We start from the raw sequence: 23,247 nt of genomic DNA, 5'->3' as shown, positions 1-23,247 counted from the left end.
TATAAATCTGAATATATCCCCACTCTTTAATAGTGTAGCAAATTTCTTTGAGATGGGTGGTTGGATTAGCAGTTAAGACACTCATGTGTCATATCTACCTGCAATACCTGGCTCACACTATTGACTTTAGCTTTCTGGTAATGTGGATCCTGGGAGGAAGTGATGGCTCAATTAATTAGGTTCCTGCCCACATAGGAGACCTTCATTGCATTCCTGGCTTTGGCCCAGCCCAGCCTCAGCTGTTATGGGCATTGAGGGAAAAAAACAGAAGATTGGAGTTTACTCTTTTTCTGTCTCTGTCTCTGTGCCTTTCAAATAAAAATAAATATTTAAAAATTTTTACTGACTTAAAATTTTAGATAAAATTTTGACCATATGTTTATTAATACAAATGAAGGGCTGGCGCCGTGGCTCACTAGGCTGATCCTCCGCTTTGCGGCGCCGGCACACCGGGTTCTAGTCCCGGTCGGGGCACCAGATTCTGTCCCGGTTGCCCCTCTTTCAGGCCAGCTCTCTGCTGTGGCCCGGGAGTGCAGTGGAGGATGGCCCAAGTGCTTGGGCCCTGCACCCCATGGGAGACCAGGATAAGTACCTGGCTCCTGCTATCAGATCAGCGCAGTGCGCCGGCCGCAGCGCACCGGCCGCAGCGCACCGGCCGCAGCGCACCAGCCGCGGCGGCCATTGGGAGGTGAACCAACGGCAAAAGGAAGACCTTTCGCTCTGTCTCTCTCTCGCTCTGTCTCTCTCTCTCACTGTCCATTCTGCCTGTCAAAAAAAAAAAAAAAAAAAAAAAGAAGTGATCTCTACACACACACACACAAACACAATGTGTATGCCCACCCAGAGAAAAAAGAACATGGCCTTGAGTCACATTCTCTAAAATCCACCATTTTAAAATATACTCAGTGAATTTTAGTATATTCACAAGGCTGTGCAGTCATATCCAGTATCTAATTCCACAGTGTTTTCCCCGTCCTTAAATTCTAGGGCCGGCACCACAGCTCACTTGGTTAATCCTCCACCTGTGGCGCCGGCACCCTGGGTTCTAGTCCCGGTTGGGGCACCAGATTCTGTCCCGGTTGTTCCTCTTCCAGTCCAGCTCTCTGCTGTGGCCCAGGAAGGCAGTGGAGGATGGCCCGAGTGCTTGGGCCCTGCACCCACATGGGAGACCAGGAAAAAGCACCTGGCTCCTGGCTTCGGATTGACGCAGCGCGCTGGCTGTAGCGGCCATTTGGAGGGGTGAACCAACGGAAAAGGAAGACCTTTCTGTCTCTCTCTCTCACCGTCTAACTCTGCCTGTCAAAAACAAAAACAAACAAACAAAAAAAACCCAAAAAACCTCTAAAGCCATTAGCAATCTCTTCCCCTCATCCCCAGCTCTTGACTACCATGGTTCTACTTTCTGTCCCTATGGTTTTGCCTCTTCTGGACATTTCATGTAAATGAATCATATTATTTGTACCCTTTTGTGTCTGGCTTCTTGTTATGTGGTATGTTTTCAGTGTTCACCTATGTTTAAACATGTGTTAGTACTTCATTCCTTTTTATGACCAAATTATATTCTGCTATATCATATACCAATTTTGTCTATCCATTCATCAGGTGATCAGTGTTTAGGTTATTTCTACTTTTATCTATTAAAAATAATGCTGCTATAAATATGTACATGTTTTTTTTGTGAACATATATTTTCGTTATCTGTTATATAGATAGGAGTAAAATTGTTTCATGTTGTAATTCTATGTTTTACTGTTGAGGGACTGTCAAACTTTTCCAACGGAATTGTACTAGATGTTCATTCACTTATTGTTAATAAAACACTTTATGAGTTCAGCATTTGATCCTGTATCTTCTAACTATCCTTTTTTTTTTTTTTAAAGATTTTATTTATTTGAGAGGTGGAGTTACAGACAGTGAGAGGGAGAGACAGAGAGAGAGAGGTCTTCCATCTGTTGGTTCACTCCCCAAATGGCTGCAATGGCCAGAGTTGGCCAGTCCGAAGCCAGGAACCAGGTGCTTCTTCGCAGTCCCTCACGTGGGTGCAGGGGTCCAAGCACTTGGGCCATCTTCCACTGCTCTCCCAGGCCACAGCAGAGAGCTGGACTGGAAGAGGAGCAGCGGAACTAGAACCGGTGCCCTTGTGGGATGCTGGCACTGCAGGCGGAGGATTAACCCACTGCGCCATGGAGCCAACCCCCTAACTATCCCTTAAACTTCACTAGTTCAGCATTTCTGTATTAGCACATTCTATCATAGGACGAAGATACTGATTTTTCACTCATGAATGAAAAAGAGCACTATTTTCCACTTCCCTTCTAGTGATGAGGATAAATTCCAGAGGGCCATTGTGGTGGTTGAAGTAGGGGTTGTTGACTAATTAGAAAATAATTATTGACCCTGATTTATAGTTATAAGTAACTACTGGGAATTTCCCAAGTATAGGCAAACTGAGTGAGAAGAGAAAATTCAGCAATTTGATTGGTGAGATTAGTTGTAAGTTAGGGTTTCTGTTCTTCTAAGAGTATATCAGGGGTGTAGCAGTTAAGAGGTGCTGCTTGGCACACCCACATCCCATATCAGAGGACCTAGATTCAAGCCCCAATTTTGTTCCTTATTCCAGCTTCCTGCTAATGCACACTCTGGTAGGTAGCAGGTTATGGCTTAGGTCCCTGTCAAACACTTAGGGACTTGGATTGAGTTCCCTGCTCTTGGCTTCTGCCTGGCTCATACCCAACCATTGTGGGCATTTGGGGAGTAAACCAGTAGATGGGCAATTTGTCTCTCTGCTTTCAAATTAATAAAATAAATGAATGAATGGAAGTTCTTTTAAGAAAAGAATATGGAATTGACTATTGTGAACATACAGGTTTCATAAATCCATTTTATTTGAGTATTAAGCTTTTATTTTCTCAAACACAGAAAAACATGTTCTCAAATTTTTGGTAGTATAGTGTTTTGTGTATTAAATATATAATCTTGAACACAGGGAATAAATATGGCTTTTTATACATTTTTAAAGATATTACATATTATAAAACTTTGAACTTATTTTATCATTAAGAGTCAAATGACCAGAATTCTTTTATGTTTCTAAATGTTGTGTATTGTGTTTTTCTTAAAACAGATTATTGTATTTCCCTAGATTTTTTGAGAATAGGGGTGTTAGTATGGATTTTGCCTTTGTTTATTCAAAAAATCTAATTTGTTAATTTATAGTTATTTTCCTTATAAAGGAATTATCAAGTTTAGAGTTTGAGATGTCAAGCTAACATTCTAGAAGTGGTCATTCTATCTAGGAACTTTAACAAAACCTGAGAATAATTTTCAGGGCTAAGTTGGTTATTTCTGGCCATGTTAAAATCTATACTATTGTTCTAATGTAAAGGTGCAATATAAGCTCAGTGCTTACAATCTATATAACACTTATCTTTATGTTCAGCATTTGATCTCTATGGATAAGGCTGTGGCACAATACATTATTCTGTTTAAATATGAGTTGGATATCTTAGCTATGTTTCAAATATTAGTTGATGGATATTTAATAATCAGTTTCAATTGCTCATTTGTTTATTTTGCTACATTTATTCTAGGTTGGTTCTTACTTGAAATCGCCAAAATTCCCTATTTGGATTGTTGGCAGTGAAACTCACCTCACCGTATTTTTTGCCAAGGTATGCTTATAGCAGGATTTTTTAAAGTATGAAGTCAGACAAAATAAGTAATATAAGTCCATATTTAGTTTGGATCGTTGTGTAAACTTCAGTCAAATCCTGCTAATATGCATTGTTCCAAATTCTAAAAGAATAATAATTCTAGAGAATAAATCATTCTTCAGCTTCGGAATCATTTCAATAAAACGTTCTGACTTTAGAGCTTTGACTTTTGTTTTTCAGAAATTTCTTGTACTATGGAGAAAATAATTGAATTTAAAGTGTTAGATTGCTTTGTTACAGACTAAAAATCGAACATGATATAAAATATATTGTAAGCTGCCATTTATCTATTAATTCCGTGATATTAAAATAGAATATTTCTCACAGTTTTAACATATACATGATTACAGTATTGAAATAGATGTGTTTGGATATGTTTATTTCAAAATTGGTGCAACAAAGCTATCTCAGCCTTTAGCTATGAGTAGTGTTTTTGCAAATGAGTGCTAAAGAGCTTTGTTGTCAGTCTTCATTTGAATTCCATCATTGCCACTTCCTAACATCTCTTAGCCTCTTTTCCCATGCCTTTAGAATATAGACTAATTATGATACATAGGTTTTACAATTGTGGTAAAGTTTAAATGTAAAATGTTTAGCAGTATCTAGGACAAGTTAAATACACATATCTTAGCCATTGTTATTACCGTTTTCAATGTAGATTTATTAAACATCTATGGTATCATGTATAGATTTGCTAGATGGTTACATTTGCTTGTTTAGATGTGTTTCATGCACTGAATTATTTGTACTGGATAGAGCAAAGTAAAAAAACATTTTAAGTTGATAATTGTCAAGGCAACCTGTATTGTGGCACTGCAAAATACCTGTGAGAGTAGTGAAATTCTTGATGTGATGTATGTACTGAAGGTGATAACAGTTGTAGCTGTCTTCATGCATATACTCATTTATCAGATATTTACTGGGTGTACAGTATGTTTATGTCATTATGCCAGGTGGTGTGAATACAGTGAACAAAAAATGGTGAAGGCTTCTGTTTTTGTGGAGGTATATACATTCTAAGGATGGAAGGCTTCACTCACATAATCACATTTTTAAAATCACAAGTGTAATGAGTGCACTGGTATATAATGCTGTAAGATTTTTCCTGTTGGAAGATGATGATGTTTCTTTGAAGAATTTTGATGTATAAAATGAACACTAAGTCATTAGTAAGATTAAACTATGGGAAAAAGAACACTCCTTACATAGGTAATAGATGGAACAAACAAACTTCGTGGAAAGGAGGAGTGTGGTGAGAACAAACTGCAAGAATAGATGGGTCACTGAGAATTTGGGGGAGAAAGTATAAGATGAGGTTGGGAAAGTACAGAGGCCAGGTTACTACTGTTAATCCTAGGAGTAGTGGCAACCACTGGGCTTGTTAAAAATTGGTGGTTACAGTAGATAGTTAGGAAGGAATGGAACAAAATGAAATCACATCTTAAAAAGATGAATCTGACTAATTGGAGAAAAGCATATAAGGATATTTAAAAGTTCATGGAAAATGAAGTTAAACTTTGGTGAAATTTTTTTGAAAGAAAGCCATGCATCATTTTTTAATAATATGCAATTTCAATGGATTTCTTAAAGACCCCTTCTATTGAAAAATAACTTAGGTCATGAGTACTTTTGTTGTATTGCAGGCAAGCAAAGAATAGAGTGGTCTGATTTGATGTGCTTGAACTTGACAGATTTACTCCTGAGATAAAATCGCAGCATTTCATGATTGGTTGGATTTTGTGGATGAATGGCAGAGATGTCTAATGAGATGTTTCTAGTGATTAAATCTAAGAGCCTCAGACACTCAAAGATATGCCTTAACAGCTTTCCTGTTATTAAGTGTACTGATGCATGATTAAGGCAACTTAACCATTATATGCACTCTGAAACAGCAGGATTGGGAAGATGTGAGGTGCCTTTCTAAGGCATGTATTTGTGCTATAGCTGCTCTGACATTGCTTCTTGAATTCGTCTCCAAAAGACAGTAATGAGAGAGGATTTGTCATTGTAGACTGATGCTTGACACACCGTGTAAAAGCTGTTTTTTTAAGTTAAAATTTAGTAATGGCAAGAGCTATTGAAATCATTGGACCTAGACTTCCATTTTTCATGCTAAAAGAAACCAGTATATATAGAAGGCTAAAAACTTTTCTAACATTGCACAGAGAATATCAAAAGCTGTTATATGGGAAAAGGACTATGTGTTAGCAAATTAATAGTGTAAAAGGCATTACCAGTAGTAGATAATACACAAATAATTATGAATAATTATACTGCTTCTGTAAAGTATGGAACATTGAAATTTATAGAACTGTTTTGCTTTATGAAAAAATAATTAAGCATCATTGAAGATGTACATGGAAAACCAAATTAAGCATCTAGTTAGATTTATTTTAACATTTAGGTTACAGCCGGCACAGCAGCTCAATAGGCTAATCCTCCGCCTTGCGGCACCGGCACACCGGGTTCTAGTCCCAGTCGGGGCACCGGATTCTGTCCCAGTTGCCCCTTTTCCAGGCCAGCTCTCTGCTGTGGCCCGGGAGTGCAGTGGAGGATGGCCCGAGTGCTTGGGCCCTGTACCCCATGGGAGACCAGGAGAAGCACCTGGCTCCTGCCTTCGGATCAGCGCGGTGCGCCGGCCGTGGCGGCTATTGGAGGGTGAACCAACGGCAAAAGGAAGACCTTTCTCTCTGTCTCTCTCTCACTGTCCACTCTGCCTGTTAAAAAAAAAAAAAAAAAGATTTAGGTTATAGGCTGGCCGGCGCCGCAGCTCAATAGGCTAATCCTCCACCTACGGTGCCGGTACACTGGGTTCTAGTCCCGGTTGGGGCGCCGGATTCTGTCCCGGTTGCCCCTCTTCCAGGCCAGCTCTCTGCTGCGGCCAGGGAGTGCAGTGGAGATGGCCCAAGTCCTTGGGCCCTGCACCCCATGGGAGACCAGGAGAAGCACCTGGCTCCTGCCTTCGGATCAGTGTGGTGCGCTGGCCGCATCGGCCATCGGGGGCGGGGTGAACCAACGGAAAAGAAGACCCTTCTCTCTCTCTCACTGTCCATTCTGCCTGTCAAAAAAAAAAAAGATTTAGGTTATAGGCTGGCCGACGCTGGCGTGTAAGTCGAGCGGCCGCTGCGGAGCGCAGCCAGCCAGAGGCCTCCTGCCCGGAACATGCGGAGGCCGCCCCAGCGGCTGGAGCCGAGCCAGGGCCGAGGGGTGGGGCGCGGAGGGTTGTGCGGTGCTGCTGAAGCCGGCCGCCGCCCTCGGCGCAGCACAGCTGGGGGCCATGAGATTTGAGGTGCCAGCAGCATGTCTCCTGTGCCCGAAAGCCACCATGAGGCCACCGAGATGCGCACCACGGCCAGGCCCGCGAGGGTGCCCATGCCAGCTGGTGCGGGGCTGTGGTAGCTGCCGCGAGCCCATGCCTCAGCGGTCCACAGCCTCGGTGTTTGTGTGGCATAGTCACCATGGAGAGGCCAGGATACCGCAGACTTACGGATTTTCACAAGAAAGGAGGGAGAGGGGAGTTGGAAGAGGCCAGGAGAATGTCCAGGAGTGGCGGGAGCCAGAGCAACCACGGCGTGCGCACCTCGGGGGCCAGCTCGGGGGTCCTGATGGTGGGTCCCAACTTCCGAGTCGATAGGCTGTGTCAACTTCGGGGAGCTTCGCCTAGGTGAGATCCCCGCACAATGGCCAGCAGGTGGAGGGGCATCAGGGGCCAAGACACAGGTGGGGCTTTGAGCCCTCAGGGTGGTCTGGGGGTGGGTGGGCACACAGGCACAGCCCCTGGTGTGGAGAAGGAGGGGGCAGTGAGGGCGCAGATGGACAGATGCCTGCCCTGGATTAGCTCATGGGACCCTGGCCAGCCTCAGCGGTGTCTCTGCTGTGAGTGGTGACTGGCGCTCCCAGGCCTCCCTCCCACCTGCCACAGCGGCCCCACCTAAACAGGGCATATGGTTGAAGCCTGGTGGACTGCCTGGGGCAGGTGTGGGTGAGCGGGGCAGACTTGCGACACCGTCTGGGCCTGGGGGAGCTCCCCGAAGTGCCCCCGAAGTGCTGGGCGCAGGTCAACCCAGCGCCACCGGCTGCACTGCAGACTCAGGGGCATGGGCCGGCCGGCTGTCAGCAACAGTGCTCAGGGACCCCCAGGCCAGCAGCCCTGCACGGCAGGTGTCCCCATGGGTGCGCAACGCTACCCCCATGGGCTCTGTCCCGAGCCGTGCTCCGAGCTTCCTCCTGGTACATAATCTCCCATTTATTTTCTGTCCTTCAAATTGTACCTTTGGTTTCAAAATTTGTCTGTGTTTAGGCATGATTTATTTTTAATTAAAAATTTTAAATGTTAAAAAAAGATTTAGGTTATAATAACCAGTTTTACATAAATTTATATAGAAATAAAAACTTTACATATTGGATTCTCAATTTATGAAAACTGAGACCAGAAACTGGAGGAGTTTTCTTTTGACAAATTAACCAAGAGAAAAACTTGAGCTGCTGCAGTCAGCCCACACAGATGATGCATTTCTTAAGTATTTAAAATTTCACAATTTTCCACGTTGTATAAATATCATTTTCTACCTGATAAAGACAAAGTGATTTTTTTTTTTAGTAAAACATCTGGCTCCATAAAACAAAACGGGTATTATATTCCTTGACATAGTATCTTAGGGAGTCTGACGTTGAGAAATACATGTAAGCTGCCTATGTAAATGGGAGTTTTTATCATTACTATTGTGGAGGGATATCACAGATCTTAGTGCAGAAACCTTGCAGAAACTGCTAGGTTCCCAAGCAGGAGAGTTCCCACCTTCTCATGACTGAATGTGGACAAGGTGAAATGCAGTACGTGAATGGACTTCTTCAGAGACAGAAACTTAATTCCTGTTAAGGAGCATGGAAAACTTTCCAAGTGTGTCATCTGAACTCTAGGGGAACAAAACCTTTAGATATGTACATTGAGATGAAAAGTACCTATTTGGGCATGATTCTTCAGAAATCATGTACTTTTGATAAGGTTGAAAAGTTGGAAACCTACTGCACAGGCATTCTGAAAAGTACATACATAGTGAATTTCGAAGCTACTCATACTTAAATTCATCTTTCATGTTTTCCTTTAATTTTAAGAGAAAAAATTTAACTCTTAATTAAAACATGGATGTGTAATGTGTTTTTTAATATGTTAAATATTTGTTTTAGGTGTCAGTCTTTCATAATGAAGCATGTTCATATATTTAAATGCCTAAATATTCCTCTTTCCTCTAACCATTTTAATTCCATTTGATTCTTTGTCCTTTTTATATTTAGATTTTAAGAATAAATTATTTAGGTCATTTTCTTGCTTCTCCCTTGCATTGGAACCAATTATGAAATTAATTTTTAACACAAAATCAAGATGAGGGCTTTAAATTTTTCTTATATAAGTATGAAATGGTACACAAAATATGGTTGTCTTCTTTGTGTTCTCATTGTGCATTTGAATCTCAATATGGATGACAACTGTTGATACAATAGAAAAACAAGTGGAACCTATAGCATCTAGTTTCTTCTTCAGAAGATCAGTGACTGATTTTCTGGGTAATCCATTTCAGACTTCCTTTTGAAGTTGAGGAGATGAGTTTTACATACTTTTTTTTTGTTCTTTTATGGTTGTAAAAAGACTCTTTGTATAGAACATCACCTTTGACCTTTTCTATGATAAAGCAATTTTGCTTTCAGATAAGAACTCATGAAAAACATTACCATTTAAATAGAAACTAAATATAAAGAAGCTAAATTTTATGCAGGAGAGAAACAAAATATTTAACTGATCCTGTGTAAGCTGGCCGTGTTCTTAATAGTGGTATCTGTTACCAGGAGTCTGAGTAGAATTATTTCCACATACCAGGCTGTTTTTCTGTGTTGCTCTTTGTTATAAGGTTAGAAAAACCACTGCAATTAAGGGTTAGAGCCTGTTTTTGTTAGGTGTTTAAAAACTGAACAAACTTTAACTTTGATACATGTATCTCATGTAATGAAGACAATTGTAAGGAAAAGAAATGTCTTATACACTTTACTGTTATAAGAAAATTTACTTTTAGGTAGGTTTAATTACTGGGTACAATTCATAGGACATGAGATATGATTAAATTCACAGGTTAGCATTTTATGACAAATTTTCCAATACTTTGATACAGTTTAGTCATCCCATGCATTTATCTTAAGTGTGTGTATGTGTGTATCTGTCTATCTGTCTATATATTTATATTTCATGTCTTTTCTGGATTTAAGGAAGTGGATTTAAGAGGTCGAAGTATTTTTTTATATTTTAACTCATATGACTTAACACCTATATTATAAAATAAGAATAGTAACAATAATAGTTAATATTCTCTTAGGTGAACTTTTTGAAAAGTTTAGATAGAAGTCTACATATACTAACCATTTTGTTATTTGAATTATTAAAATATGGGAAATTTCTTTTAATATTTATTTATTTATTTGAGAGGCAGATTTAGAGACAGAGAGGTCTTCCATCTGCTGGTTCACTCACCAAATGGCCGGAGCGGTGCTGATCCAAAGCCAGAAGCCAAGAACAACTTCTGGGTTTCCCACATGAGTGCAGGGGCACAAGCACTTGGGCCATCCTCCACTGCTTTCCCAGACCATTAGCTGAGAGCTGGGTCAGAAGAAGAGCAGCTGGGACATGAACTGGCACCCATATGGGCGGCTGGCGCCGCATGTGGACTGTTAACCTACTACACCATGGCATCAGCTACTAAAATATGTGAAGTTTTAATCACAAACTCTATCTGTTTAATGCAGTTTGAGGCTAATTGTTTTCAGTGATCTAGAGCTATGGCAGCAATTTGTACCATATTAATATTAAAACTTGTTATTTTGGCTAGAAAGCTTTTAAAATGTATTCTAAATGTTCTTCCTTAAACAAAATGAACATTACATATCTGTGTCTTTTTTACTATAATTCAAACTGCCCTCATGAAACAATGTTTGTCTCATTTTTATAATTTTTCTGAATTTCCTTTGTTATTACTTCGTAATCTTAGCTACCGTGTCAACCTGCTTGCTGAAATAGTCCCTTTCCCCTTTTGAACATGTTTTATTTTTTGTTAAAATAAACTCCAAATAACTGTCTAAAGATGATAAAATATTGATGATCAAAGGGCCTAAGGTGTTCATTAGTAAAGCCTATGAGTTTTCATTAGAGTGAGCATTGAGCAGTCCATAACTCCAGCTGTCTATAATTGATTTTAAAAAATGTGGCTAATAGTGTTGATAGCAAATTAGAGAAGATTTTTTGTAATTAAAGCTGTCATTGAGTAAGCTTGATTTGGAGAGGTATTGTGGTGGTTTCAAAGCCATTCCTGATAAAGACTGATAACGGGCCAGCATATACATCACAGAAATTTAATTCTTTTCTGAGGTCCTGGAACATACAGTCTGCCACAGGTATCCCATACAACCCACAGGGACAGGCAGTCATTGAAAGAACTCATGGAGCCGGCACCGCGGCTCAATAGGCTAATCCTCCACCTGCGACGCCAGCACACCAGGTTCTAGTCCCGGTCGGGGCACCAGATCCTGTCCTGGCTGCCCCTCTTCCAGTCTAGCTCTCTGCTGTGGCCCGGGAGTGCAGTGGAGGACGGCCCAAGTGCTTGGGCCCTGCACCCGCATGGGAGACCAGGAGAAGCACCTGGCTCCTGGCTTCGGATTGGCGCCAGCCGCAGCGGCCATTGGAGGGTGAACCCCAATGGTATAAGAAGACCTTTCTTTCTATGATGTGACAGTGCTCTCTGTCCACTCTGCCTGTCAAAAAAAAAAAAAAAAAAAAAAAAAAAAACTTCATAGGACAAAAGACAGAAAAACAATAATCATATGCCCCTAGACCCACAGCTTGCTTTGACTGAGGTCCTTTTCACAATCAATTTTCTTTCTTTTGATTCCCAAGGAATCAGCCCAGCTTATAAACACTGGGGATCCTTTCCATCCCAGACCCAAGCCCCTATGGTTAGGTGGAAAGACCCCCTGACAGGAGAATGGAAGGGACCACACCTTCTGCTAACCAAGGGCCGGGGATAGTCTTGTGTCTTTCCAGAGAATGTGGGACAGCCCATTTGGGTACCAGCCAGAAACATCAAGCCTGCAACTGACAGCCAACCAGAACCAGCTGAACAAGACTGAGTGTCTGCCTTGTTAGCAGATGCACCTGCCCTATCATCCTACCTGAGAAACTACCCATCTGTTACTGTTTTATACCCCCACTATCTCTGGTCAGCCACTCAGATGGCCCACAGCCTGTGTGCGGTGTACTACTCCATTTGATAAAAGGGACTGAAGCATCCACAGATTTTGTTATCCCTGAAGTCCTGGAATCAGTCCCTCATGAATGTCAGTGGATGACTATACTAGTGAGTAATAAAGCCAGAATTCAGATTCACATCTTCTGACTCCTGAACTGTGCTTTTAACTATTCTCCTTCCTTTGGACAAAATAAGTCACTGTGCTATGATAGAGCAGAGGCAGGAAGAGGGGTCAGGTGGGTGCTGAAGGGACAACACTAGAATGAAACTACATAAAGCCAATTATGATAGTAATGTGGCCTTAAAAAACAGTAAAGCCTTCTCTTTAAATGTCTGACAGAATGTTTAAACATGATTACTATATTTTTTTGACAGGCACAGTTAGGAGAAAGGTCTTCCTCCCGTTGGTTCACCCCCAAATGGCCACTATGGCCGGCACGCTGCGCCAATCTGAAGCCAAGAGCCAGGTGCTTCCTCCTGGTCTCCCACACAGGTGCAGGGCCCAAGCAGTTGGGCCATCCTCCACTGCACTCCCGGGCCACAGCAGAGAGCTGGACTGGAAGAGGAGCAACTGGGACTGGAACCCTGGGTGCTGGTGCCGCAGGCGGAGGATTAGCTAAATCAGCCCCGGCGCCAGCCTGTAATTGTTTTTTAATCATTCAAACTTTGTAGTTGAAAAGGGTAGGGGCCAGAGGTATCCCTTATCTTCCATTATTAATAATCCAAGCCTACCTACCAGAGTTAAATTATTGGTATTCAACAATAATCTCAGGCACTTTCAGTTCTTTGTAAAACATAGGAAGCCTGTATATGTGGAGAAACCTCCATATACAGTTTATGTTCTCAAAATCAGTGTTGCTGGGTAATATGAGGAAAGAGGAGATCAGGTATGAATAGGAAAAGCAAATGTTTTGCATGTGGCACAAGCAAAACAGTTCCAGTTAGCATAGTATGTTTGATTCCTTTTGCCAGCTTGTTGCAGTAATTACCACCCTCAAAATGTCTGTGGCTTACACGGTTTTATTCAAGAAGAGGACAATGAGAATAATCCACCTGCCATGTAGGAGCAATGTTTGACCCTGACGTTTGGAATTTCCTGCATGTGATGAAGATTTAAGGGAATTTAACAGTTTTATTTAAATTCTCTACCCTCTCTGCCTGTACTGGAGAATACCACTATTACCACACTCCTCCCCCTGTGCAAATGAACACACACCCTCCAGAACTTATTTCTCTCTTTATTTACATGTTGGCTCCAAGTGTGCTCTGTGTTTCTGCTTCATTCTAAGATCTGAGCTGAAGGAATGCTCTTTTGCTGGAATGTGCAGTTCTTATGACTGAGGGAACAGAGCAAAACTTCTGATAAAACCAGACAGTGGCACTTACCAGATTCTACAGGAACTCCACTCTATTTCTCTGCCCAAAAGAAGACGTCTAGCCAAACCTGATGTTGGGGTCGGGGTCAGGGTCGAAGTAGATCCTTCCACAGAAAGGTACTTCAAGTCCCTTCACAACCACAGGCAATGATAAACAGCCTCTTGAAAGGAAAGAGCCACCAGTCTTCCCTCAATATCTACCTAGAATGTTATGGTTTCCTTGTGTCCCCCAAGAGTCCATGTGTTGGAAACTTATCCCCAAGTCCCTATGTTAATGAAATTTGGAGATAGGTTCTCTGAGAGGTAATTAGGGTTAGATGAGGTCATGATGGGGCCTCTGGGGTGGCATAAGTGGATTTGTAAGAATAGGAAGAGAGACCTGAACGAGCATACTTACACTGTCTCACCATGGGATGCCCTTCACCATGTTCCAGGGCAGCAAGAGTGCCCTCATCTTGAGTCCTCAAGAGGCTAGTACCTTTGTTATTGAACATCCCAGCCTCCACAACCATGAGCTAAATAAACCTCTATTCCCTGTAAAGTACCCAGTCTCTTGTATCAGGTATAGCCACAGAAAATCGTTGTTTGGAGATGTCTAAATCATTCACACATTATCTGGAAAATAATGGAAAAGTAAAATAGATCACCTTCTTACCTGTTTCCAAATGATGAGGTTAACTAAACATTGGCCCTAAAGAGCTTTGTGTTTTGAGAGCATTTTATAATTAAAACCTGTTCCTTAAAACTTCTCAAATTTTCCTTAGTAAGCAAACAATCAGTACAAAACAAATGATAGTATTTTACAGTGAAGTATTATTATAATTTAAGGGTAAATTACATACTATTTCTTAGTTTTATAGCACTATAAAATGTTGTCTGCAAGCTAAAATGTCATATGTATGTGATCAGTCCTGAAATTAGCTAAGGCTCTCAAAGCTTCTTTGAATACTCGTGAAAGCAGATTGTTCTTGATAATGATGAAAGGTACAATGAATAAACTTTAAAGGCCTTTTCAGTAATGAACTACTTAATTCTAGCCAACCCCCTGGACACAGGCCTTATATTTCAGTAGGTGTTTCGAAGGATAGCTAATGTTACAACAGTTAAAAAGCTTCTTGTAAACAGTGAATTATTATACTGATAGTGCAGACAGAGCTACATGAAAAAGAGATGTTTACTTCATGACTGGTAGGATACTAGATAGTCCCACTGCAGCTTGTCCTCCTGCCCTTCATTCAGTTGTACTTTCCAGTTCAGTAGAATTGGGTCAGGCTTTTAAAGCTGTATTGCTTAATAATCCCTGTAGACCACTAAACTGGCTAAATACTAATTGTTTACTTTTTTAAAAAAATTATTTATTTGAAAAGCAGATTTTACAGAGAAGGAGGGACAGAGAGAACTCCCATCTGTTGGTTCACACCCCAAATGGCTGCAACAGGTATGGTTTGGCCAAACCAAAAGCTAGGAGCCTGGAACTCCATCTGGGTCTTCCCCATGGGTGGCAGGGACCCAGCTCTCTGTGCTGCTTTTCACTGCTTTCCCAGGCACATCAGCAGGAAGTTGAATCCAAAGTGGAGCAGTGAAGACTTGAACCAGTGTCCATTTGCAATTGAAGGCAGTGGCTTAACCTGCTGTGCTACAGCGCCATCCCTGGGAATTATTTAATGTTTCTCTGATCAAAGCATGTCATCATATCAGACTAATATAGATGAGTGCTTTCAGAATAAAAAGAATATTGATGGTAAAGCAGAGCCTAAATAGCTATTTGACTCTAGTTTAGGACATTTGCCTACTGTAGGTACCTAAAGAGTTTCAGATGCAGTACACATTGAAATATTCTCTTAAGTACACAGCTAGGATGAAAAAAAAAAATACTTGCAAGTTTCCCTGTTAGCTTGAATAACTTTTCTTAATTTACAAAATTCAGTGGTTTGGGGATGGAGGATTAGTATATCTTTATATGAACTTCATTTTCAATGTTGGTTTTCTCAATATACAAATAATAATACACTAACAACTGTTTATCTTCTGTTAGCCTGTAACCTGAAGCACAAAGAGTAGGTCTTTCTCTGTCTTCTGATATGCTTGACAGTCTTTAAAAAAATAATTACGGATGTGTCAATAATTAGACTGGAAAATATACTAAATATATAATCTAAAAACTATTGTTGAATAAAGTCTTTGAAATGGGAAATCTGAGGGGTAGAAATTTTCATATTCTTCACATGTGGTTATTAAAATTTATTTTACTTCATACTTTAAATCATTTCTTTTAGGTACAAGAAAAATATGGCAGTTATAAAATCTTAGAGAAACAGTTTGTCTTATACACTTGAATTGAATGTAATTCTGTGATTGATTTTTGCATAGTAAGTTTGAACAGCAATCAGACACATTTTATATTAGTAGATTACCAGATTTGCCACATGAATTGTCCCTCAGATTTTTATACAAGGAACTTTATTCAGAAACATTTAAATTAAATGTACTGGAATTTGATTTTAAATTAAATCAGAAAGTTAAAACAACCTCAACATAAAACACTTAGCTGGGAATGGAGTTTTGAAACTTTATTTCACCTATGGGCACAATTTTATATTAATTTAAACAAGCTTTAAGAGATCATTTTATGGAGCTGGTGCTGTGGTGTAGCAGGTTAAGCTGCCACCTGCTTTGCTAGCACCCCATATGGGTGCTGGTTTGAGTCCCAGCTGCTCTGCTTCCAGTCCAGCTCCCTGCTAATGTGCCTGGGAAAGCAGCTGAGGATGGCCCAAGTGCTTGGGCCCCTGTACCCACATGGGAGACACTAAGCTCCTGGCTTCAGCCTGGCCCAACCCTGGCCGTTGGATCCATTTGGGGAGTGAACCAGCAGATGGAAGACCTCCACACTCCCCACCTCTGCCTTTCACATAAATAAAAAAAATCTTAAAAAAAAAATTTAATGGGCAAGAGTTGTGGCACAAGTTAAGCCACCGCTTGTGGTTCCTACAAGCCACACTGGAGTCGGGGCTTCTATGCTTCTGAAGTTCTTGGGTTCTTGCCACTCACATGGGAGACTTGGGTGGAATTCCTGGTTCCTGGCTTTATCCTGTCCCAGCCGTGGTTGTTGCATGCATTTGGGGGGTGAACCAGCTGATGGGAGATCGATTGATCTCTCCTACCTGTATATAAACATTTTTTAAAAAGATCATTTTCTACAGTCATGCAAAAAACATTGTAAACACTCAAGCCAGTATCACTTTAGACAACATAATAGTTTTGATCTGTGCATGAAAATGTTTAGAATGTTTCAGTTAGAACTTGTGAACTTGCTGTAATCTTTTTTCCTTTACTTTTTTTTTTTTTTTTTTTTTTTTTTTTAAGATTTATTGGGGCCTGTGATGTGGTGTAGCAGGTAAAGCTACCACCTGCAGTGCCGGCATCCCAGATGGACACCAGTTCAAGTCCCGGCTGCTCCACTTTCTATCCAGCTCTCTGCTATGGCCTGGGAAAGCAGAAGAAGATGGCCCAAGTCCGTGGGCCCCTGCACCCACATGGGAGACCTGGAGGAAGCCCCTGGCTTCAGATCGGCACAGTTCCAGCTGTTGCAGCCAATTGGGGAGTGAACCAACGGATGGAAGAACTCTCTGTTGCTCTCGCTCTCTGCCTCCTTCTCTCTCTGTGTAACTCTGACTTTCAAATAAATAAATCTTTAAAAAAAAAAAGATTTATTTGACTCAGTTACAGAAAGAGGTAGAGACAGATAGATCTTCCATCCACTGATTTAGTCCCCAAATGGCTGCAACAGCCAGGGCTGGGCCAATCCAAAGCCAGGGGCTTCTTTCAGGTCTCTCACATAGGTGCAAGGAGTCCAAGGACTTGGGCCATCCTCCACTACTTTCCCAGGCACATTAGCACTTCTGAATCAGAAGTGGAGCAGCCAGGACTCTAACCAGAGCTCATATGGGATGCTGGTGCTGCAGGCTGGGGCTCCACAGCGCCGACCCCTTCTTTACTTCCTTTTCCTCCCCTCATTACCCACCATGTAAAAACATCTTAAGTGGTATGATTAAGAAGAACTAATTCCTAAGGAGTTTAGCAAATTACCTATTAGTATTTCATTGAGACCAAAAGCACAATTTGCTTTATAATAATGACACATTCGTGGTTGTATTATATCAAACCTGACCAGTACTGCTGGGTTGTATGTTAAGAGGGAAAACAGAGGGGCTGGCGTTGTGACATAAATGGTTAAGCCAATGCCTGGATGCTAGCATCCCTTAGGGCACTAGTTCATGTCCTAGCTGCTCTACTTCCCGTTCAGCTCCCTCCAATAATGTGCCTAGAAAAGCAGCAGAAGATGGACCAAGTGCTTGGGCCCTGCTTCCACATGGGGGCCACAGAAGTTCCTTGCTTCAGCCTGGCCAGCCCTGGCTGTTGTGTCCATTTAGGGAGTGAACCATCAGATGGAAGATCTCTCCCTCCCTGTCTCTCTAACTCTACCTTTCAAATAAACAAGGAAAAACAGGTAGTGTTTTTAGATAGTTAACATATGGGGTGGTAGTGCTAACTGTTAGGTCCTCACATTGAAGATTTTGAGATACTTATTTCACATTTCTTAACTTGAATAAAATGCCTAAATTCCTTTTTGAAGATATTCCATTCTTATTTGAACTCTTACTTGAATTCTGCTTTCATCTTTCTCAGTATCTTACCTGCTAGGTTTTACAGCCCTCTTTGGTGCGTTTATTCTATGTCTAATGGCCTATAAGCTTATAATTGCAAATGGTGACTTTTCATAGTGTCCCGGGGATTAAGATATTTCCATGAGTTCTATGTAGATGTTTGACCATTACCTGAAAATTTTAAAAGTTCAAAATTAAATTTATGAAAGCTGATTTCCCTTTTGAACTACTCCTTTTCTCTCAGTTCTTCCCAGTGATAGTTAACAACTTAGTTTTCCCTCTAATTCACTTGCCTTTCCTGATTTTTGTTCCTTCCAGCTAGAATTTCCTACCTTTTTTGGGGGGTAGCCAGAATATCTTTTATGTTTTACTTACCTTCTTAGCTTTTATACATCTTTGTACCACCAGATACATATCAAAAAAGAAGCCGTGTTTCAATAAATGTTAGAGCAGATGGAGAAAAATGTGTAATATCATCCCTAAATCATGAGTCAGCAAACCATGACCTTCAGGCCAAATAGGGCCATCACTTGTTTTATGAATGACATTTCATTGTAACATAGCCATGGTCATCTGTTTTGTTGCTGAGACTAAATGGCCTGCAAAACCTGAAAGTATTTACATTACAGAAAAAGTTTACCAACCCTGGCAATAAATGAGCATTTTTTTAAAAAGATTTATTCATTTATTAAACACAGAAGGAGAGGCAGAGGGAGAGAGGTCTTCCATCCACTGGTTTACTCCCTAATTGGCCGCAACGGCCAGAGCTGCACCAGTCCGAAGCCAGGAGCTTCTTTCGGGTCTTCTCACACAGGTCCAGTAGCCCAAGGACTTGGGCCATCTACTGCTTTCCCAGGCCACAGCAGAAAGCTAGATCACAAGTGGAGCAGCCGAGACTCGAACTGGCGCCCGTATGGGATGCCGGAACTTCAGGCAGCGGCTTTACCCGCTACACCACTGCGTCAGCCCTGTAAATGAACATTTGTTAAACAAGATTATCCCAGGACTTTTGCCCGAGCTTCAGATTGTCTCTGTAGCAAGCTAGTACAAATAATGGGTTTAAACAAAATAACTCGTTTTCCAAAACCTGACCTTTTTACATATTCATAACTAGAGGCAAGACATACAATTCTTTTATTAAGATTTATCTTGGTTCCTTTGTAAATGTGCAACTTAGAGGCAAACTTAGAGGCAAACCATCAGGTAGTTATTTTAAACTCTTTTATGATCCTGCATTTTTTGATGCCTTTTATGCCAGAGGATTTGATGTGAAAACTTCGGTGGCTGAAAACTCTGGAATCTTCCTTGCTTCTCTCAACCTGATAAACAGTAGTAATTTCCCAAAACGTCACTGTGTAGCAGTATTACAGTAATGCTTCCTTGTATTCTCCATCACCCTTTTCCCCCCAATACATTGTTTTGGTTTTTAAGCAAAACTTGATATTCCCTTTCCCTTTCTTTAAATAGAAGTTTTAAGTAATATTTAGAAATTCTAGGTAATGGTTTACAGCTCCTTTTCCACTTGTCATCTGCATTTATTGGTGAAAATAAAAGTTTGAATGGAACAGATGGTGAACTGAAAAAATGACTATCCTCCTCTTCGGCCTATATAAGTTCCCCTTTACATAAGATTTGATCTATAGCTCTGTACCTTCTCCTCAGTCAGAATTTGTGTTCATTCACAAATTCCAGCCACCATTCCTAAAGGATAGAATTGAAAAAGAAATAAGTGGAGTTGAAAATAGATGAGGGAGCTAAAATATATGCTATAACAAGGCAAAAAATTAAGATTTATTTACTTAAAAGGCAGTGATCGCAACAGTCAGTTCTGGGTCAGGAGACAGAATTCTTCCCTGCTCTCCCACGAAGGATGGCAGGGGTCCAAGTACTAGGGCCATTCTCTACTGCCTTGCCAGGCAAGATTGGAAACACATCTGGGACTTGGTACTAGCACTCTGTTATGGGTGCCAATATGGCATCTTAACCCACTGTTCCACAACACTAGCCTTCCAGAGTAAAAGCTTTTGCAACTAAAACAGCTAAGGAATAACCCTAGTGTTAGTTGCTCCCTAAATCTGAGAGCCAAGTTGACAATCCTAGCTTTGGCACAAGGTTAATTATGGAGCAAAGGCTGTGTTGGTAACATTAGAAAACAGGGTGTTTTGGGATATATTGTTCGAAATAGGTAAATAGCCTCACATAACCCAAGAATCTAACAGTATCCATCAAAATTACAATCGCATTTGTCCTTTGACCCAGCAATCCCTCTCAGATGACCTGACCTACAAAATGCACGTTCAGGTTTATTTGGTTTAACACTGTTCACATGAAGGGGCTTCAAGTAGTTGTAGGATAATGGAGCTAAAAAATAATGGGAGTTTTCCATGAATTGTTGAATCCCCCCCTGGCAAGACTAGACACAATCCAGTTATCCAGTAACCAAGGACTGGATCTTAAAATCAGAAAAACATTAAAGTTAGGCCAGAGGAATACGGTTCACTTGACATGTATATTAGCAGCAAAATTACATTGAAAGGGACATCATTCCAAGGGATAGTTAAATGGGAAATAATTATACAATACTGAAATTACTAATGATGGTCTTTTATTTTACATTTTAACAAAAATTAAGTAGTGTGTTCCTTCATCTGTGAAGGATGATTAGGTAAGTCTAAAGTTAGAAAGTAATTTCTTACAAAACCTTTACCCGTAGGCTAACAGCATTTTAAATTTTATTTAAATGTATACTTCCACAGCTTCTTAAGAATGATTCGAGGGCCGGTGCCGTGGCTCAATAGGCTAATCCTCCACCTGCAGTGCCAGCACCCCAGGTTCTAGTCCCAGTTGCTCTTCTTCCAATCCAGCTCTCTGCTGTGGCCCAGGAGTGCAGTGGAGGATGGCCCAAGTGCTTGGGCCCTGCATCCACATGGGAGACCAGGAGAAGCACCTGGCTCCTGGCTTCAGATCAGCGCAGTGCGCCAGCCACAGCGTGCTGGCCGCAGCGGCCATTGGCGGGGGTGGGGGGAGGTGAACCAACGGAAAAGGAAGACCTTTCTCTCTGTCTCTCTCTCTCATTGTCCACTCTGCCTGTCAAAAAAAAAAAAAATGATTTAAGATGCTAGGTAGAAAGAAATAATTGGAAGCTTGCTCTCTGATGAGTTTTGTTGGAGTGAACATAATTAAAGAGAATGGCCTACTCTAGACCAGAGCTGTGACCACAAGTAAATAACAGAAGCCTAACTCCTGAATTCATGTTGGTTAGATAGCATTCCATAGTGGATTAAATATGTGGAGTAAAGCTTTGTGAAGAATCAAAATAACAAAATTTTTGTGCTTAACATTTTATAAATAGTAATACTTACTATAGAAAATTTGTTTTTGGGGGACAAAGAAGTAATTCTTCCACAAGGTATTTATTTAAGGAAAATATTCAAAAATGATTGATCATTGAATATTCCCATGAAATGCTATAAAATGCCTACCAAAGTAATATTTTTCAAATGCATTGTTATGTAATTCTGTTATTCTTTGTTATAATAATTATCTGGATTTTTATTTCTAAATATTTGAAAACTAGAGCATATTTTAAGCTACATTTTTTCTTAATTAGATGGTAACATGAAACATATACATAGAGCTTGTTACAAATTGCATTTTCATAATAATTGCTTGTATGAAATTAGACTTTAAATTGTTTATATAAAGCTTCACGTGTAATTTTTACAATACTTTTCTATGGTTGAAGCATTATTGCCATTTTTCAAATTCAGTATTAAGGCCCAGAAAGTTTGTGACTTTCCTCGTCGTACACCTGTGATATAAATGTGCCTCCAAGTCTTCTGACTCCAAAATGTCATCATATCTGCACCTCACACTAGTGTTTGTTTTGCTTATTTTTAATGTTGTCATTTTGTACCTGGTTGACAGTATGCTCTTTATTTTTTTCAGGATATGGCTTTAGTTGCCCCTGAGGCTCCTTCAGAACAAGCTAGGAGAGTATTTCAAACCTATGATCCAGAAGGTAAAAAGATTTCATAAACATTGACTCTGGTTCATCCATTTGTATATTTGAAATATAATAATAACCACCTGAGGTTTTTTTTTTTTCCAAATGATTTGAGTTATTGAATGAACTGTAGGTTGTCTTACTTGAAAATTATAAAAGGAAAATGTTGAAAGTAGGGCACTTAGGTGCTCATCAAGTTCTGCCATGGTGTAAGGTTTTTATGTTTCTTGGAGTACTGTAGTTTCAGTTCCCTGAATCTTGACCTCTGATATTCAGTGTCAGGGGACAATAGTACCTTCTAAATAAACTCTTAATTAGAAAGGTAAGTCATTTTCTTCTTTATCCAAATGAATATTAAATGAACAGATATTGTGGGGTGTTCTGTATAATTGATTATACTAGGATAAAGAGGAAGAAGGACCAGTGCTGTGGCACAGTGGGTTAAGTCACTGCTTGTGGTGCTGGCATCCTATACCAGAGTGCTGTTTCAAGTCCTTGCTGCTTCACTGCTGATCCAGCTTTCTGTTAATGAGCCTGGGAAAGCAGTGAATGATGCCCATGTACTGGTGCCCCTGGCACCCATGTGGGAGACCCAAATGGAATTCCTGGCTCCTGACTTTGGCCTAACCCAGCCCTGGCTGTTGGGGGCTTTGAGGAATGAACCAGTGGATAGAAAATCTCTGTCACTCTGCCTTTTGAATAAATATTTTAAAAAAAGATGCAAAAGAATATTACTGTTACCTGGGCTGTCTTAATGATCATTGTGATTATATACTGAAGTACAAGTTATGACTTAACTATTATACCTAAATCACTGACTTTTCAAGTGTAACTTCAAAACGAGTAATGTCTTAAATTCTATCATAAATTACAATGTGCAAACTGAACTTGGTGGATCACTGCGATCCTTGTGAACTGCTTCATTATCTTTAAAAATACATTTTCTTTTATCTTGAAACTTAACTGTTAGGTATCTGTTCTTTGTCTTGAAAATTTGATTCATGGAAATTCTAGTAATATATCATTCTTACAACAGTTACTAACTTTTTAATGTATTTTGAGTAAAGGATTAAACTTAACAAAAATGGGTTTTAGAAACTGTAACAATATGAAAATAAAATTGATGTATCAAGTATAATGCAAGATTTAAAAAGTGGTATGGCTAAAGTGTTCCTAAATGAGCTATTATGAAGAAGAGGG

The 23,247-nt window shown here is 40.4% G+C and overlaps 1 protein-coding gene across 8 annotated transcripts in view; it reads left to right on the top strand.

Moving 5' to 3' along the window:
• The window catches only part of MINDY3 (MINDY lysine 48 deubiquitinase 3), an 89,497-nt gene that overhangs the window by 45,665 nt on the left and 20,585 nt on the right, over positions 1-23,247 (top strand). For all 8 annotated transcript variants that reach the window (XM_051821431.2, XM_002717426.5, XM_070055448.1 and 5 more), the window contains 2 exons: positions 3,591-3,671; positions 21,990-22,062. In XM_051821431.2, coding sequence (XP_051677391.1) covers positions 3,591-3,671; positions 21,990-22,062 — 154 coding nt within the window. The remainder of the gene's footprint in view (positions 1-3,590; positions 3,672-21,989; positions 22,063-23,247) is intronic.

Source organism: Oryctolagus cuniculus, chromosome 13 (assembly GCF_964237555.1).
Source record: "Oryctolagus cuniculus chromosome 13, mOryCun1.1, whole genome shotgun sequence".
Classification (NCBI taxonomy): domain Eukaryota; kingdom Metazoa; phylum Chordata; class Mammalia; order Lagomorpha; family Leporidae; genus Oryctolagus; species Oryctolagus cuniculus.
The sequence above is the reverse complement of the archived record's forward strand: the minus strand, read 5'-3'. Positions and strand labels throughout refer to the sequence as shown.